The sequence below is a fragment of the Phodopus roborovskii genome, unplaced genomic scaffold (genome assembly GCF_943737965.1).
Source record: "Phodopus roborovskii unplaced genomic scaffold, PHOROB, whole genome shotgun sequence".
In the NCBI taxonomy this organism is placed as follows: Eukaryota; Metazoa; Chordata; class Mammalia; order Rodentia; family Cricetidae; genus Phodopus; species Phodopus roborovskii.
The window spans coordinates 28186354-28204170 of NW_026126447.1; the positions used below are offsets into that span (position 1 = coordinate 28186354).

Consider the following 17817-nt stretch of genomic DNA (forward strand, 5'->3'; position numbering starts at 1 on the left):
AGGCACCAAATCTTCATGGAGGTGGAATTACAAGCAGTTGTGAGTCACACCGATTTAGATGTTTGGAACCGAACTCACGTCCTCTACTAGAGCAGAAATTGCTCTTAACCCATCTCTCTGCTTGGCCACCTTAGTAATTTTTTTCAAGGTTTGTTTGTTTGTTTGTTTTTTAATTGTATCATTGGCAAAGAAATACTTTTAGCTTTTTTTCTCCTAAGTTTTATTCCTTTAATTTATTTTCTTTCCCTTATTTTACTGGCCCTGGATGCTAGCCCAGGTTGGGTAGAAGTGCTAATGGAAATGTCATTTCTATGTGTCTGTTGGAGGCAATAATGAATCTTATGATTAGTTGTGATGTTAGCTCCAAGTTTTTCTGATGCTTTGTTTTTGTTTCTCTAATTTGCATTCTGCTTTTGGTTTTTAATTTGTTGTTTTTTGTGTTGAAGGAGTGTTTTGGAGTGTTTGAGGTTATAATTTTATGTTTGTGCTGTATTCTGTTACGATATATCTTACACTAATTAATGATTATTAAACCACCCTTGCAAATTCTGGGGTAATTCCACATTATCAGTTTTGTGTACTATAAGATTTGGTTTGCTTGTATTTTGCTATTTTTATAGCTATGCTTGTGACAAACACTCTTCTGTCATGCCCTTTATACTGTCTTTCCAATTGATATTAATGCAATGCTCACCATGTAGGATTTGGTGGACATGTTCTCCTCTTTGCTCTGTTCTATATGTCTGACATGAGTAAGGGTTCCTCCTTAAATACTTTGTAAATTTCCCCAGAGAAACTACTTAGACCTGAAGTTAAATTTTAATTTTCTATCATTTAGGCATAAATTTCATTTTTCATAAAATATGCTTCTGAATTTATTATGTAGCTTTGATAAATTTCCATAGTCATCAAATGGTTTTGATTGGTGATTTTATTCAGTATTATATTTTATTTTCTCAGGAAGATTTGCTGATCCTGTCATAGCACTATGTCTAGAAATTTTCTCTTTGTGTCTCTTTTGTATAAATACAGCATAATTTACTTGATAAAACATAATTTATTGAATTTTTAAATCTGTTGTTAGCAAGTAGCTGTATTATATGTGACTTTATTTACTTAAGGTCATAATTTTCAATGTTATGCTTCCAAAAGTGATATTGCTAGGCCAATAGTTCTAAGTATATTTTAATAAATACTGTCAAAAATTACAGATTGTACCCAGTAATTACATTGGTATAATAATGTTCAAGTAGGGTTACTTCTAAATTTCTTTTAAAATTTTTATTCATTATGGACAATACTGGGTTTTATTGTGACGTTTTCATACATGTATATAATATATTTTGATGTTATCACTCTATACCTCTTTGTGGACCCCGTTCCTCTTCTCAACTACTCCCTCCTATGTTCTTCTGCTTCCTTTTTTCTTCCCCCTCCTCCTTTTTTGTGGATAGAACTTAATTAACCATTATTTGTTCATAGATGCTTCAAGAGGGGTGGAGCCACTACTATATACAAGTAACCATTAACATTTTTATGAATGTAAGAAACAAATATTGCTATTTTATTTGCATTGCTTAATTATATTACAGTTGGAAAATTTCATATACTTTGGCCCTAGATTTATATTATTTTCAATTACATTGCTTGTCTTTTTCTTATTAATTTATAAGTTCTTTTAGTATTTTAGTGATATAATTTTAGAAAGTCAAAGATTGCTTTAAAATTTCAGACATTTTTATGACATCATGAGTCAAAGGTCTTAGTTGGCTTCCTCAAAAATCTTCTTTTTTGGTTATCCAGTATTGGGAATTGAATTCAGGCCCTTGTGCATGTGACACAGGCACTCTACCCCTGAGCTACATCTTGAACCCAACTATAACGTTTTCTAAAGAAGAATTTCTAAAATTGTATTTTATGTGTATGGCTGTTCTTCTTGAATGTACCATGTACATCCTGGGTGCCTGCAGAGGTCAGAAGTGTGAGCTGAGTCCCTTGGGTCTGGAGTCACAGATTGTCATGAGTCACCATGTGGGTGCTGGGAACTGATCCCAGTGAGCAGCAAGTGCTCTTAACTCTTCAGCCATTTCCCTATTTCCAGCTGTAAATGGAGATCTGGAGACCTTGACTTCTTTCAGGAATAATTTCCTTGTCAGTATATTTCATTTCGGATGACCGCTGGGGGTTTCTGCTGCTGGAAGCCCCATTCTGACTTTTGGACACATACTATTATATGGTGGAGCATTGTTTTAAATGAAATAGTGATACTAAAGTTTTTATGACTTTTTTTAGGTAATTTTTAAAATTTTTGTTTTAATTTACTTCTACTACTAACTTGTCTTCAAGCTCTTAAGAGCCCATGTTGTAATTTATATTTTGTTTGCTTGCTTTTAAAACAGAGAATTGTTCAAGGGATTGATATACAGCGAATCCGAGGACTTGGGTTTGATGCCACGTGTTCTTTGGTTGTCTTGGATAAACAGTTTCATCCTTTACCAGTAAACCATGAAGGTAGGACTCTCTTGTTCCTTCCTCTTCAGGCTGCTCTAGGGGGAAATCTGATGTTGATGGCTTTAACTGCCAAGAATCCTGAGTTTCAAGAAGTCCATACTGTTTGAGCTACTAAAAGTTGCATTTTCTTTGTAAGTCTGTCTGGTGTATTATTGTCAACTGGACATCTTTTCACAAGCTGGTATTCATGAGGTTTATCCCCCAAAATGTGTATGTGGTTGGCTTTAAGTGGAATTTTAGGTTTGTTTTTGTTCTGACAATGAAATATTATAATAGAAGGCATCTAAGAGGGAGTAGATTAACTTTATCTTACAGTTTCACATTACATGGAGGCAGGGAAGTCATGGCCACAGCAACTTGAAACAGCTGATCACTTTATATCTGCAGTCAGAAAATGAGCAACAAGTGTGTGCGCAATCTGCTTCACTACCTTTGCCCCTCTCATTTACCCTTGAGATGATCCTGCCCACGTCCAGGGTGGATCTTCCCATGCTGGTTAACCTAATTAAGAAAAGCCATCACTGGCAAGCTCAGCGACCCATCTCCCAGGCATTCTGAATTTTTCAAGTTGATAATCAACACTAACTATCACAGGCTTTATCAATCCTAGTTTCCACAGTATTTCTGGCTGTGCAAAATTTCTGGGTATAGGTGAATGGACAGTAAAGTGATGTTAGCAGTGGAAGACCACACCTCCTTCTTAAAGGGGCTTCTGAGTGCATCTCTCTACTCAAGGTCCTGCTTAACACTGTGGATAGACATGTTAAAAGCACTTCATTTAAAGGAGAGCTCAGTGGCAACTCTGTGAAATGGAATGATGCCATTCTTCCTAAAATATTAAATTATGCTCATTCTGCAGCTGTACTCTGCTGACAAAAGCCCTTCTTTACTTCCCACAAATTATAGTAAGGGTAGATTTTTTAGATTTTGTTCTAAAAAATGAAATTAGAATTTTAAAGGTGCTTTTGCAGCCTTTTGAAACTTTTTTCTACCTGCAGGGTGGGGAGCAAGTCATAGCTGGACCAAGCAACTATACATATCAGGCAGATAACCCTAAATATCACTAAAATCAAACCCACAAGACTGGAAAAAAGTGTGGCTGCCTTTAGATGTTAACCAAAACATGAAAAATCAACACAGACTAAGGAAAACTATGTAAGAACAGTAAGCATCACTGTGGGAAAAATAGGCCCACTATTTGCCTTTTAAAAATGTCCTTCTTGCTTTGAAGATCAGCCAGGTATGTGCTCTCTCTTCTCCTGTAGACACCTAGCTGCATACCCAAGCTCAGTTCTGACTGCTCCCTTAGTGAAGTTTTGGGGAGTGCCCACCTACTGGTGATAATTGTAGGTTGTGAAGGGAGTTTGGACTTCTGTTGTTGTGTGCAGCAATAATCTAATATTTAGATGGTTTTATCTAATCTAACATTTAGATGGTTTTTTCATATTGTGTTATTGTGATGATTATTATTATATGTATATTTTACTGTACACTAGGAATATAATATATCTTGAGTGGGTATTCACATTTTTAAATGCATGAGTAGTGAGTAAGGATGAATACCCTGCTCTGTAAGGTGGCTCTGTAACTCCAGTTCCTCCCTCTGGAACTGCCTCAAATTCTGTTAAAATATATTATGTTTCTGTGTCTGTGTTTTGCTCTCCACGCTGTTCCTGCTATGCCCCTTCACTCTCCTTCCCTTGCTGTGGCTGAGAAATGCTCAGGCATTTTCAGAATTAAATAAAGCTTGTGTGTGTGCAGCCCCAGACTCAGCTCAGGGGAGACTATGCTAAGTTGTCCCTTCTGTATTCCCATGGCTGCTTGTGAAAGGGACAGAGCACCAGCACCTTCATTGTACCTAGCCTGTAGAAGCAATGAAAGACTAAACGGACTTCCAGTTGTGCCCTTTGTGTGCAAGTTTTTAGGAGTACTGAAAAAAGATTGACCTTCCACTTTTTGTCTAAAATAAAAAATGAGTTACAGTAAATATTCAGTGTTTACTGTATTCTTCTGACTGTTGTGGCTGGTTCAGGGGCAGCAGCTGCTGCTTCTTGTTACCACAGTTGGGAGTTTAACTCCAGACATTTCTACCTTATAGCACTTGTACATACATTTAAACAACACCCAGAAGGCCTGTGCACTTGTGCACATGTGGAAGCATCGATGGTTCCTGGTAAGACCTGAATGACATACAGGTGACATGTGTATCTTCATCTGAGAATCAAACCCCGAAGTAGTTCTGTTATGCAGGAGGACCATTTAGCTTCTCATCAAAATTGCCTTAAACCCCGAAGTAGTTCTGTTATGCAGGAGGACCATTTAGCTTCTCATCAAAATTGCCTTTTAATGTTCTTGTGATGGGTCTTTGTTTCATTTGTGTGTTGTTTTTTTTTTTTTTTTTTAGGCTTTGAGAGACTTTAAATTTTCTAGTCAGAAACCAGTGAATGATCTTTACTTTGTAATTTCTTGAGATATCTTCTTAGGTTGGGTATATATGCTAAAAGTTATTTTCAAGATACAGAAAAAATAGACTTTTTGGTACCCACTTTATAGGATTTAATCATATTTTATGGAAGAGGTCTATTTTTTTTTTCTTTTAAGAAAAAAATACTCTCTGCAATTCAGGGCTTCCTGGCATGACCATTCTAATTGCTGCACATAAGCAGGTGTCTTTGTGCTACTTTATGTGTCCACATCTGCAGTGAGGACAGGATGTATTGGAATTTAAAATTTCCCCACTAGTACATTTATTCATGTTGACACATCCGAGTCTTGTGCATTCCCTTTCTCAGTTTACTTGTTCTCCACACAGGTCTGGTTTCACAGCATACCTCATGGATTTCTGAGCTGTCATCTGGAAATATCTTCAAGCATAGAGTCTTAGTTTCCATTGCAAACTCAGCATAATGATCATAGTGGAGGGTTGTTTTGCAGATTAAATGAGATGATGTGTGTGAAATGACTAGCATACTAGGTGATACTTAGACAAATCAAATACCTATCACTAGCAAGAAAATACCTATCACTAGCAAGAAATGTAGTTCTATAGTCATTACATTTCACTACTCAATTAATATGTGAGAATGGATGGCACATAACATGGCTGGGTCTCCATAATATTGCCCTGATAATATCCTAGGTGTTCATGCTGATTTCTCCACAATGAACCCTGAGAGGTGTGCTTCTTACTTTTTGTCAACTTGACAAAAAGAGTCTCTTGGGAAGTGGGAACCTTGACTGAGGCAATTCTTCCATCAGAGTGACCTGTAGGTATGTCTGTGTGACATTTTCTTGATTGTTGATTGATGTGGGAGAGCCTAGGTCACTATGGGCAGGCAATGACACCCCTGGGCCGATGAATTGGAAGGTATGAGAAACATAGATGAGCAAGCCTTGGAGAGCAGGCCAGCATTCCTCCATTATTCCTGCCCCTGCTCCTTTTGAGTTCTTGCCATGACTTATCTGAGTGATTGACTGTGATCCAGACATGTAAGCCAAGCAACTCCTTTCCTTCCCCAGGTTGCTTTTGGACACAGTGTTTATCACAGCACCAGAAAGCAAAGTAGAGCAGGAGATATCAGAGATGGTGAAAGGAAGAAGGCTTGACCATCTATACATTGTATCATGAATTCATACAAGCCTGGAAGAAAGGAAGGAACAGCTAGCTACCCTGGTGTACATCAGACAGAGTTAGTGTAAGAAGGATATAGACTTCTTTTCCAACTGACTTATAGTTTCTCCTCATGACTTTCCCCAGAACCAGCCAGGAACAAGGGATTAGGTGTGTCTCGATGTGCATTGACTCCTAGTTAACACATGATAGATTTCAATCAGTCCCTGCTCTTAAGTCAGGCATTGGTATCCTGTTAAACACATGTGGACCCGGAAGCCAGGGAGCTAAATGAATAGACTATACCTCTCCCTGCAACCTGAGTCAGCACTTCCATTCAGAACTCATGTGAATTCTACTCTATCAAACCAAGCAACAGAATGAGAAAAAAACCCTGAAATGATGAGTTCATTTTAATTCAGTTGACGGGCAAAAAAACCCAACAAACAAAAAACACACTAACTAAACCTCACACAAACTAAAACCTGAAGGCTATAAATGCCCTTGTGTAAGTGTAAAATATTTGTCCATATGTAAGGGTACCCATGACTAGTAGAAGGGCATAGTATCACTTTAGCCCTATTTCACAGACTTGTTTCTTGACAAGAGTGCTGGGAAAGAAAGGACAGAAGTTGCAAGAGAATGAATGTTAAGATCTCAACCAGTATTAATATTGAATGAAAATTATTATTTGTGATTGTGGTATGTCCATGAATGTAGGCTTGTGCATAGAGATGACTTCTAACTATGGAGTTGTGGTCAAGGAAGACACTGCTGGAATGACAATGAAAGGTTTGGGAGTAGGGTCCTCACAGCCTTGCCGTGTACCTTCACTTTAAATTAAATCCATTAATTCATTTTACATTTACTTATTTATTTAGTGTGTATGTACATGTGTGTGGGGCACTTGTGACATATGTGTGGAGGTCAGAAGACAACTTGCAGGAGTTGATTTGTCGGATTGCCTATGTGGGTTCTGGCTGACAAACTTAGGTTGTCAGGCTTGGTGACAAGTGCCTTTACCCATCAAGTCATGTCCTCCATTACTACTTTGTTCATTTTTGACACATGAATCGCTGTTGAACTTGTGTAGTGCTTTGCCTAGGAATCCGTCATTGTTCCTTTGAAGTAGAAAGAAAACAAGACATGCCTGTGCATATTTCTCTCATGTCTTCCAGGGGATTCCTATCGAAACATTATCATGTGGCTGGACCATCGAGCAGTCAGCCAGGTTCACAGGATCAACAAGACCAAGCATGGTGTCCTTCAGTATGTGGGTGGTATAATGTCTGTGGAGATGCAGGCCCCAAAGCTCCTCTGGCTGAAGGAGGTGAGTGTTTGGGTGAGGGAAGGGCTCTAATGTTCACTGAGGGGCTCCTTCATTGTGGACTTAGAGTGTCCTGTCAAGTCTGCAGAGTTAGATTTTCACTGGACAGTCTGCAGAGGCTGAGTCCATCTTCTTGTTCAGGCTGCAGTTAATAATTTTTTCATACACAGGTGTCAGGCACTAGGGTATCCTACATAGTATCTCCTTGAACCCTATCACCCTGTGCAAGACTGTTTTCCTTGTTTTGAGACAGAGCTTTCCTTTGTAGCCCTGTTTTATCTCAAGGTCAAGATCCTGCCTCTGATTTCTGAATGCTGGGATTACAGGCATGCATTATTATACCCAAGTGGTTTTCCTTTTCTTATAGTGCAATTTCTCTTTTTTGTACATTAGAAAGCCTAAATTCATTAAGAGGAACCATATCACAAGTGACCCAATAAGTATGCAAGAGAGCCAGGATTTGAACCTGACACCACTTGACTCCAAAAACAATTCTCTTAATATACTGTGTCCTGGTGAAGTTCAGAGAGGTTAATTGCCATTCCAATTAGAAAGTAGCAGGATTGGGATTTAAGTCCAGTTCTTCTGACCAGAGCCTTCTTTGTCTACATACTCAGCCCCATATTATTCATCTTTTGACATTCAAGACATCTCTTTCTCATTTTACCTGCCCCTGAGTTTCCCTGCCATTGAGTGATACGGTGATCTTGGTCAAAGCTCTGGCAGGTGGTTTCCATTTCCAGATGTTAGCACTCCTTTATGAAGTGTGGAAAATGGTGATGTCAGCTTAATGGCTCCCATCAGAGATGGATGGGTGAGAAAGTTCACCTCCTCTGGGGACCTCAGACTTAAAACCCCTAGGTGGTCTGCTGCACAGAGAATCCATCAAATGAGCAAGAGTTGGTGTGATTCATTACTGGCTCTGGAGTTCCAGGTGGTATGAGTCATCAGTTATTCAGATTGTATATAGAGGTGGGCAGAGTAAGGGAATCTGTGAAGGTGTCCCAGCCTTGTGAACACAGAGGAGGCAGTGAGGCAACAGGAGGGCCACGCTCATCAAAGCAGGTCTGGCTTGCTATCTGTCTTATCAATTTACATCTGCAGAAAGCCATATGTGGTTGCTGAGTTTGAAAACGGTCTCTCTCAGGAGCCAAGGGATTTTTGAGAATCCAATTGTGCCTCTGCTCTCAACAGTTGTATGCTTTTGGCAAAGTCATTCTTATCCCAGGACTTCTCTTTTTTCTTCTATGCAGTGACAGAGTTGTATCTGTTCAGTTTTAAAACTTAAGCCCCCATGGGCTGAAACACACATCAGAACATAGAACTGCTGTACCGTGCCACCCACAGTGGGTTTCATAAGCACCAGTTAGCTTAGTCCTAGCAAGTTCTGCCTGTTGTTAGCATGGGACACTGGGAGAGAGAGGACACCTGATTTTACCGAATATGTTTCATCCTGGATTTAAAACCTGTTACCATGCTCCAAAGTCCAGCACATTCTGGCAGGTACTAAAAGTGCTCCATGAAATATACCCCTTGGGATGGGGCTGGGAACAAGAGTGATGTTGTTCTTCAAGATTACCTAACCTTAACTTCAAGACAAGAAAAGTGTTGAGTGCATTCCCTTTGTGGGCACATAGACAAAGAATTGTGTTGAGTTCAGCTCAGTGTGCTGGGAAGATGGTCCTGTCTTCACAAGAGACTTATGGCTGTCCAGAGAGAGGCATCTGCACATCTCAGGAACTTTACCATCTTGTACTTGAGATCAGTCTTCAGTAAGTAAAGCTGGCAGAAAATGGAATTTCTAGATGACAGAGTAGTGTTTATAACTTCCTAAGAACATCTATGTACTTATTTTTCACATGCTTCATTTTGACAGTTTATACTTCATCAGGAAACCTGGTGGACCCTAGGATTGAGGGTCACAATGTAAATACCAAACTCAATGTGGGCACTAAATTAGCCTAACACAACACAACTCAGAACTTCTGGACTCAAGCAATCCTTCTGCCTTAGCTTCCCGAGTAAGCTGTAACTACAGGCATGTACTGCTATTACTGTCTGGGCATTGTTTTTAAAACCATAATTTTCTTTGAAAAAATTTTGAGGCAAGGTCAAAACATTGCTTTTCTGCTTAGTCATGTATCTGAAAGTGAACCTGATATTGACAAGGTATTGTATTCTTTTTTCTTTGTCTTGTTAGCATGCACAAGAATTCCTGCTGAACATCATTTTAGTGCTAACATGATTGCATTCAGGATTCATGGGCCTTCCAAAACCAACTTTGAGAATCTCCTTAAAGGTCTTATAGTGCTCCTGAAACTTTCATGTGTAACTGAATCACTGGAGGTCTTGTTAAACCATACATTCTATTCCAGCAGCCCTGGGGCAGGGACTAAGAATCGGAGAGTTTCATTTCTAACAGGTTGTTGGGTGATGCAGATGCTGTGGCCTGGGAATTCAGGAAAAGTTTGTCAGTTTTATGCTTGGCTGTTGCACTGTGAAGGAAAACATGCACTTATGGGGAATCAGGAAAGGGTCGTTCCTCTTGACTCATTGGTGGGAGATGCAGGGGCTTTAAACAGCTTCAGTAGAATTATTCAAATATGTGTTCAGAGAAGAATATGAGATTGTGTGCTCTTAAGTCCATTAAGCTGTCATTTGTCTACTCGTTAAATAACTTATCACTGTTATTTTATTTGTGTGTTTGTGTGTGAGTACACCATCCACAGGCATGTTATGGAGAGCAGAGGACAGCTTTTAGAAGTTAATTCTTGCCTTATGCCTTGTGGGTCCCAGGGATCGAACTCAGGTAGTAAGGCTTGGCAGCAAACCCCTTTACCCGTTTACCATCTTGCAAGATCATTTCTATATTATTGTGCTATTCCTACATTTCTAAGTCCTGCCTGAGTTACTTCTATAAACCAGCAACTGCTGGGGAGACACCAGAAAAGAGGGGCAGACAATCAGAACTAAGCCTTAGCCTACATAAGCAGAGAGAACAAGGTATATAGTAAGTGGAGCTTGGGGGAGTAAGGTAGATGTCATTTGATGAAAACATTCCAAGCACAGTGATAGATATCGTGACAGGCATAATACTCTGGGAGAAAAAATTTTCTTTCTGGAGGCAGATGATTTGGCATGAGCCTAAGGGCACAAGTGAAGCTTTGTCTAGTAGTTAAAACAGGAAGGGCTTCCTAGACATACCCTATGGTGTAATTTGGGTATGGCATAGAAGTCACAGGGGAGTGATGGGACTTTAATGAGAGTAGTTGGAGAAGAGGTTAGGTAAGTAGCTGGGTAAGGGCTCAACGTGGTGATACAGTTTGGTTGATGGCTATGAACTTAGAGAGGAAATGTCTTAGATAACTTCATCGGAGATGTGAAGATTAGAATAAGGCAAGGAAATGTGTGCAGAAGAACTTGAGCTTTCTTACCCACAATGGAAGCCTCTAGTGGCTTTGCTCCTAGCATAAATAACACCACATGCACCCTGGCCCAGAAGATAGTTTATGATGTCATTTACATCCTTGCCTACATTAATTCATACACAGGGATGCAGTCGGAGTCCTTCAAACACAGCTGGTTCTTCACACCTCAGCCTTGGCTGGGAAATAGCAGATTGTATGCTCTTCTCAAATGCTTGCCTGTTTGACTTGTTAATGGGGCACTTGGGAGCTAGGAAAGTGTTTCACATCTTCAAATGTTGAGGAATATTCAAAATAATATTTTGTGGTATGTGAAAAGTAAAGGAAGCTTAGTGACTGTGACCAAGTTTTACTGGAACACAGCCACGGGTACTCATTGTTGTATTGTCTGTGGCAATTGTTTGGTTACACCTGAACAGCCAAGACAGCAAAAAGACCAAAGATATATTTGGTCTGGACTTGGAAAGAAAACACTCGCAGACCCCACTGCTCTTGATGGTGCTTTTCCTCTGCCTAGTGTGTTCTGTGCATCCATACATGTGCTTCCTTGGAAGGTCTTTCCCTCTAATCAGAAGGTGGTTTACCATTTACACCCTTAGCAGTGTGGATCTATCTATATTGTACATGTGGCATGCTGTTACATTGGTTCCTATGTAGGTTTCTATTGTGTTTGCTTTCTCTGACCATTGTAATCCACAGGTGGGTGGGGATCTTATCCAATCCATCTGTTCACTGCTGTGCCCCTAACTCTTGGCTAGAGGGTGCAATGCAAAGGTTTTCAATCCTTCAGTGACCTGCTAAGGTGCTCCAGGTAAGAACTACTGAGAGCTCTGTAGGATAGAGAGATATGGGTCCCCAGAAGCTTTAGGCATACACCGGACAGTGAGGCTGATTGGTGCTGATCACTCTTTCATAATGTAGCCATTTCTGTAGCACATTTCCTTAATATGGGATAACATGTCTCAGGGAGACAGGCTGAGTTAGGAGTTCAGACATCCCATGAGTCAGAAGGGATCTTCCGGGACAGATATAGCTCTTGGGCAAAGTCATTCAGATCTAGTCTTACAATATGGAATTTTAATCATGTCTTTGCTTTTAATGTTTGCTTGATTTATGTTGAAGTGCATCTCCTTAAGAAGAATCGTCTGGTAAAAGGAAAAGTGCCATTTGATTTTTTTTTATAGGCCCAAGCAGCCAAGATTTTCTATTTGGCCTCAGTGATTATCTGATCTTAATGAAGGCCAACTGTAAATTAAGTTCTGCCACCTTGGAGCAGCTGGAGTTGCCTATCTGTATTAACGTGAAGTGTTATACGGTAACAAGATGTATACTATAGGAGGTCAGGAGAGGTAACAGCTGATGCTGAGGCGGATCCTGACAGCTCCATGTAGCTGGGTCTTTCTGGGACACCTACAGAGACTGCAGTATAACTTTTCAGTCACTTCCTCTTCCTGCTATTGTCCCCAGAGTTTGAAACAAATTATTCAGCCCTCCCACCTCCATCCAACCCCATACTGTTTGCTCCAGGATATACTGAGAAATCACTGTGGGTTTCTGCCTGAGACCTAATTAGACCTAGTTCCTGGCCCATGTAGAGTCCTGTGAGGATCCTGGGTGTTGGGATGTACAGTGGTTGGTAGGCTGTAACTCCTTCTGGTTGAGGGAAGTAACAGTTGAATGTACTGCAATAGAAACTGTTGTGAAGAAACTCTCCTAGGCACTAGAAAGATTATTACTTCCTAATTCTAGTACAGTGGTCTCAACCTTCCTAATGCGGTGACCCTATAGTGCAGTTCCTCATGTTGTGGTGACCCCCAATCATAAAATTATTTTCCTTGTGACTTCATAACTGTAATTTTACTACTATTATGAATCATAATGTAAATATCTGTGTTTTCTGATGGTCTTAGGTGACCTCTCTGAAAGGGTCATCTGACCTCCAAAGGCATTGTGACCCACAGGTTGAGAACCACTGAGCTAGTCCTTTCTGTCAAATAAGAGGCTTGCCATCTCGGTTCCTGGCCTAATTATTTCATTGTTCTTGATGATGTAATAAACCCTTTATCTTAAGGTTTATTCTGATCATGAAACTTTATGAAAGATAAAAATGTTCATTTCTGGGCTAGAAAAATGGCTCAGTAGCTAAGAGCACTGACTGTTCTTCCAGAGCACCCAGGTTCAATTCCCAGTACCCACATGGTAGCTCACAACTGTGTGTAACTCAGTTCCAGGGGACTGGACACCCATGGCAAAACACCAATGTAAATAAAATAAAAAATTAAAAAACAAAAGGAGTTTGTTAAAAACCAATTTAAAATGTTTATATCTCAAAGTACCATCTTCTTTTTTCCCCCTCTCTAAATCACACAATTGAGACTATTGTCATTCTTAGGTTAGCTTAAAATTTCACATGCAATCCTAATTCTTCCCACTCCTGATCAAGTACCAGAGCTAATACAGATATTGAAACTTTGAGAGACACAGCACAGTTCTACAACACTGAAAACAAAAGGTGTCTAGGATTTGAAGCCAGACTCATAGTGTTTAAATCTTTCTCCTACCACTAACCAATTATAGGACACACGAAAAGCTAAACAAACTTCTTGAAGCCTCGAAGCACTGGCCTGTGATGATACTGGCCTTGGAGAATTATTTTAATTTTAGTGGGATTCTTGGAATGTGGTTTGTGTAGAAGATATTTAAATAATTTCATTTTACTGCCATTCCATTTATAACTTTTTCCTCTTGTGATGGGCATGGTATCTGTGACCGAGAGAATTCTCAAAACTAGAGAGTCTTCCATCATACAGCTGGCCTTTATGAGTGGTGCATACTGTGTGTGGGGCATGCTTCCTGCTTGGGAGTTAAGCAAGCATGTGAGGCTACCAGTGACAACCAGGAAGCAGTAAAGGAGCAAACTGGCTGATCATCTGCTGTGTGTGATACTTGCACAAAGACAGCCAGCCCTGAGCCCAGGCCAGACAATCAGTGAGAATCTTCTTCCTGCTCTCCCTTAACTTTACCAGTAACTCCAGCCCCAAAGCTACCAACATTTTATTTTTGCAAAGATCATTTATTTATCATCACATCACTCTTGTGGGGTACATTTTATTTACCTTGTTTTACAGATGAGGAAAGTGAAGCTCTAAAGAGTTAAGTGAGTTGTGTTCTCTGACTTATAAAGAAGTCAACAGCCTTGTTATGGTTCTGTTCGTCTATATTCTGTAGGCACCTGCATCACCCTGGATGGACATCCAAACGTGGGCTCTGCTGCTGGGAAATTAGTCTGATCAAAAGAGAAATAGGTCAACCAAACCAAGAGAACAGAAGCAGGAAGTAATTGAAAACAGTGGTTAGTGAGAATACAATGTTAGTGAGATGCTGTGTATCTAGCACTTCAAGCATTTTTACTCCCATCAATTTATGTAACCCTTACAAGCATTTATGAAGTGAATATCATCTTTTATGTATCAGGAAATAGGTACAGAAATGTGTAGTTTGCCCAAAGTCATTCAGCTAAGTGTCCTGGCTGACGTTTGAACTTTGTTATTTTCCATTCAGAATACGGGCTTATCACCATTTTACTCTCCTGTCTCTTCAGTTGTTTTTTTCTGTCAGGCTCTCCATGAACTAGCTCAGGGAAAGACTGTAGGTGTCAGAGTTCAGAGGCTCTGAAGCTATGAGAAGTTGGTAGTTGGCTTATAGTTTTAGTTCACTTTTAGCAAGGATCCCTGGGCGATATGCACTGTACTAAGATTAGGGGATATCCAGGTAAATAAGAGAGGTGAATAACCTGGGTAGCTTCTGGAGTTCTATTTAGAGGCAGAAAATAAACAAGGAGGCAAATATATGTACATGTGTGTGTGTGTATACACACACGCACACACACACACATATATGTGCATGTATATGTTCTGGAAAATGCTATGAAGGATTTGGTGTGGACAGTTTGGAACTCTTTTGGGTGATTTAATTGGACTTGAATGATGAGATTCTTAGGAAAGGGTATTGGATTCCCTGCAGGACGGAAGTCACCTATGATATCAGTTGAGGAGGTTAGCAGGGCTGGTATTTCTGAACTAGGCACAGAGCAGACTGTGGTATGCTCAGAAAGGGGCAGGCCAGAACATGAACAGTCTTGGAGCCCTGGGATGTAGTTTGAACTTTATTCTAAGAGTATTGGGATGTAGGTGATTGGTTTTTAAGCATGGGTGTGACAGAATCTGTTATACGACTTAAAAAAAAATCATTCTGGTGCAATGCTATGCTAGGTAGACAATAAATATTTGTATGGTAATGGCAAAATTTACACTAGATTGTTACAGAGAAATACACTAAAATATTGAATGCTCAGGCTCCTAATTACATCTCTTTGGAGGAATTGCTCACACAGAAAATGGACTAGTTGCAGAGAAAGAAAGCATCACTGCCCTTGGTTGGATCCTTGTCTCCAGTAATAGCAGTTTCATTTTTGCTTCTTGGTAATTCCCCTAGAATAAAATAGCCTTGTAGCCACAGGCAGACTTTCTGGTTGGTAACACTTTTTTATTCTACAGGTGAATTATTTTCTTCTTGTACCCATTTCCATAAATATCATTGAGGAATTACATGGAAGCTCCAGTATTGTCATGGCATTGCACAGCTGAAGAAACCAAGGCTCAGAAGGCTTCCCTGGTATCCCTGAAGGACATGAGCTCTGTCAGATTCTCCCTAGGCTCAGCCTGCCCACAGTTCCCAGGCTCTAACCATCATCCATTACTTCTTACTCTCAACAGTCATTTTCATTTATTCCCTCCTACTTGCTATAGGATGGTAGCCCACAGACTGAACCAGGCCCCCAGATAGGTTTTGTTTGACACTGAATACTTGGGGAAAACCAATTTTGAGTATTTCCAATACTTAAAACCTAAGTAGTTTCTCATAAACATCTAGATTTTCTGCATATATGGAAAAATAAAGAAGCTGACAGTTCCAGGACCACACAACTGTGCAGGAGAATGGCTGGTCTGAGAAGGGTCTGCTCTGTTAGAGGGGCTGGCATCCCTCCTGTCACAGCAGTCCCCACCCAGTCTGGCAATCATTTCCCTTTCCAACCCTCCCTTCCAGGCATCTGCCTTTGAGATCCAAGCTGTGGGAACTTGTTCAAGGAATCCATCATTACTTTTCCTATAACAAATGCTGAATGCAATGGAAAGACTCTCCAGATGGTGAATTCCTTGGCCATTGGCTGTGGTTCCATGCCAGATTCTTTTACACCTCTGGGTCTTTGCTTAGGTTTTTCCTTCCTCCTGGCAAACCTATAATAATTTTTCCCTTAACTTGAATACATATTAATTGCCTAAGATTCAGATTCACCTCCTGGAAGCCATTCTTGACCTTCTCCATCTACTGTTGACTAGGGCCCTGCTCAGTGTCCCATGTGATATCCTTTGTATTATCCCTATCCCGAAAACTACTCTATTGCATTTTTCCTGATTTATTCATGTGTTGCCTAGCATCTAGAGCTTCTCAGAGTAGCTCAAGATAATAACACACACACACACACACACACACACACTCATATACATGGAAGAAGCATGGACATGTTCATCCAATTTTGTGTAATTTTTGTATTGCAAAGTAAAGATCTGCTGCACGCTCAATCTAAGTTTATTTTCTCTTTCCCATTATGGAAAATGAAGATTGGAGGATTATTGATCCTTTCTACCTGGGCACATCCCTTGGCTTCAGACTTGTTACCCAAGTTTTGGCCTTATCTTCCAAGTGAAGTGAATACAAGTCTTGGGGGAGGAGAAGAGGATTCTGGTCCTCTCTGTTGTGCCTTTTCACTCCAGCAGTAAATGCCACACCCATTAAATTCTCCCCCCTTTCCTACAGAAGAAGCAAAAACTTTTCTGCTAATCAAAAAGTTATCTCTAGGATGCTTGTGCACCAGGACCAGATGCATTTGAATCTAGTAGTACCCATCGTCATGGGGTGTTTGCTGTGGATTTTGTCCAGCATTTTCTGCTATTAGCTGGCCTCAAATAAACACACAACATGGAAGCCACAAAGCTGTACCCTATTCAAATTTGCATATTTGACTTATGCTAAATAAATTCTGTCTTAGTTTTATAGCAGAACAGGATGATGGAAAAAAAAAAGATGCTCATCTGGTTACCTAGCAACATTAAAAAATGCCAGCTGTTACTGTTCTTTGTATATTTTACTTCATAGCCTTGACCAATATTCATTTTTTAAAGTAAGGGTTCAAATTTAATCCCTTTCTATCTTTTTTTTTTGCCTCCCAAAATCTTTTTTCTTTTTTGTTTTCAATTTATGCCAACAAAAGTTTCCCTTCCCTCAGTCCTTCCCATTCTCCCTCCACCTCCCCTCTCCCCAGATCTACCCCTATTCCCCTCACTCCAGAAAATCAGATGTCCCAGGACATCCACGAACATGACATAGCAAGATACGAGACGAGGTACAGAACCCTACATCAAGGCTGGTAGCGGCAACTCAGTGGGAGGAAAAGGATCCCTAGAGCACACAAAAGAGGCAGAGACCACCCCACTCCCACTGACAGGAATCCCACCAAAACTCCAAACTAACAACCATATTATACATGCAGACGAACAAATACAGACCCATGCAGGCTCCACGATTGCCACTTCCATCTCTGTGGGCCACTATGAACCCTCCCTACTTGAAATTCGCAGGCTGTGCTCTACTGGTGTCCTTGGCCCTTCTGGTTCCCACATTTCTTCTTCCCCCTCTTCCATAGGGTTCCCTGAGTTCTAAGGGGAGGGACCCAATAGAGATCTCTAATTTGTATTCTCCATCCATCTGATATTCATGTGAGCATCTCAGCATCCTCTCCCATCAGGTTTGAGGACAGGGTCTCAGCGAAGTTCTTTTGGACTCTTGTTTTGCTTTTCTGCAACACTGTATTTCTTCTTCATTTG

General features: G+C 40.3%; 1 protein-coding gene across 1 annotated transcript in view; it reads left to right on the forward strand.

The window, feature by feature from the left end:
• Fggy (FGGY carbohydrate kinase domain containing) overlaps positions 1-17817 on the forward strand; it is a 357033-nt gene that overhangs the window by 16442 nt on the left and 322774 nt on the right. The window contains exons 3-4 of the mRNA XM_051188188.1: positions 2400-2511; positions 7300-7451. Coding sequence (XP_051044145.1) covers positions 2400-2511; positions 7300-7451 — 264 coding nt within the window. The remainder of the gene's footprint in view (positions 1-2399; positions 2512-7299; positions 7452-17817) is intronic.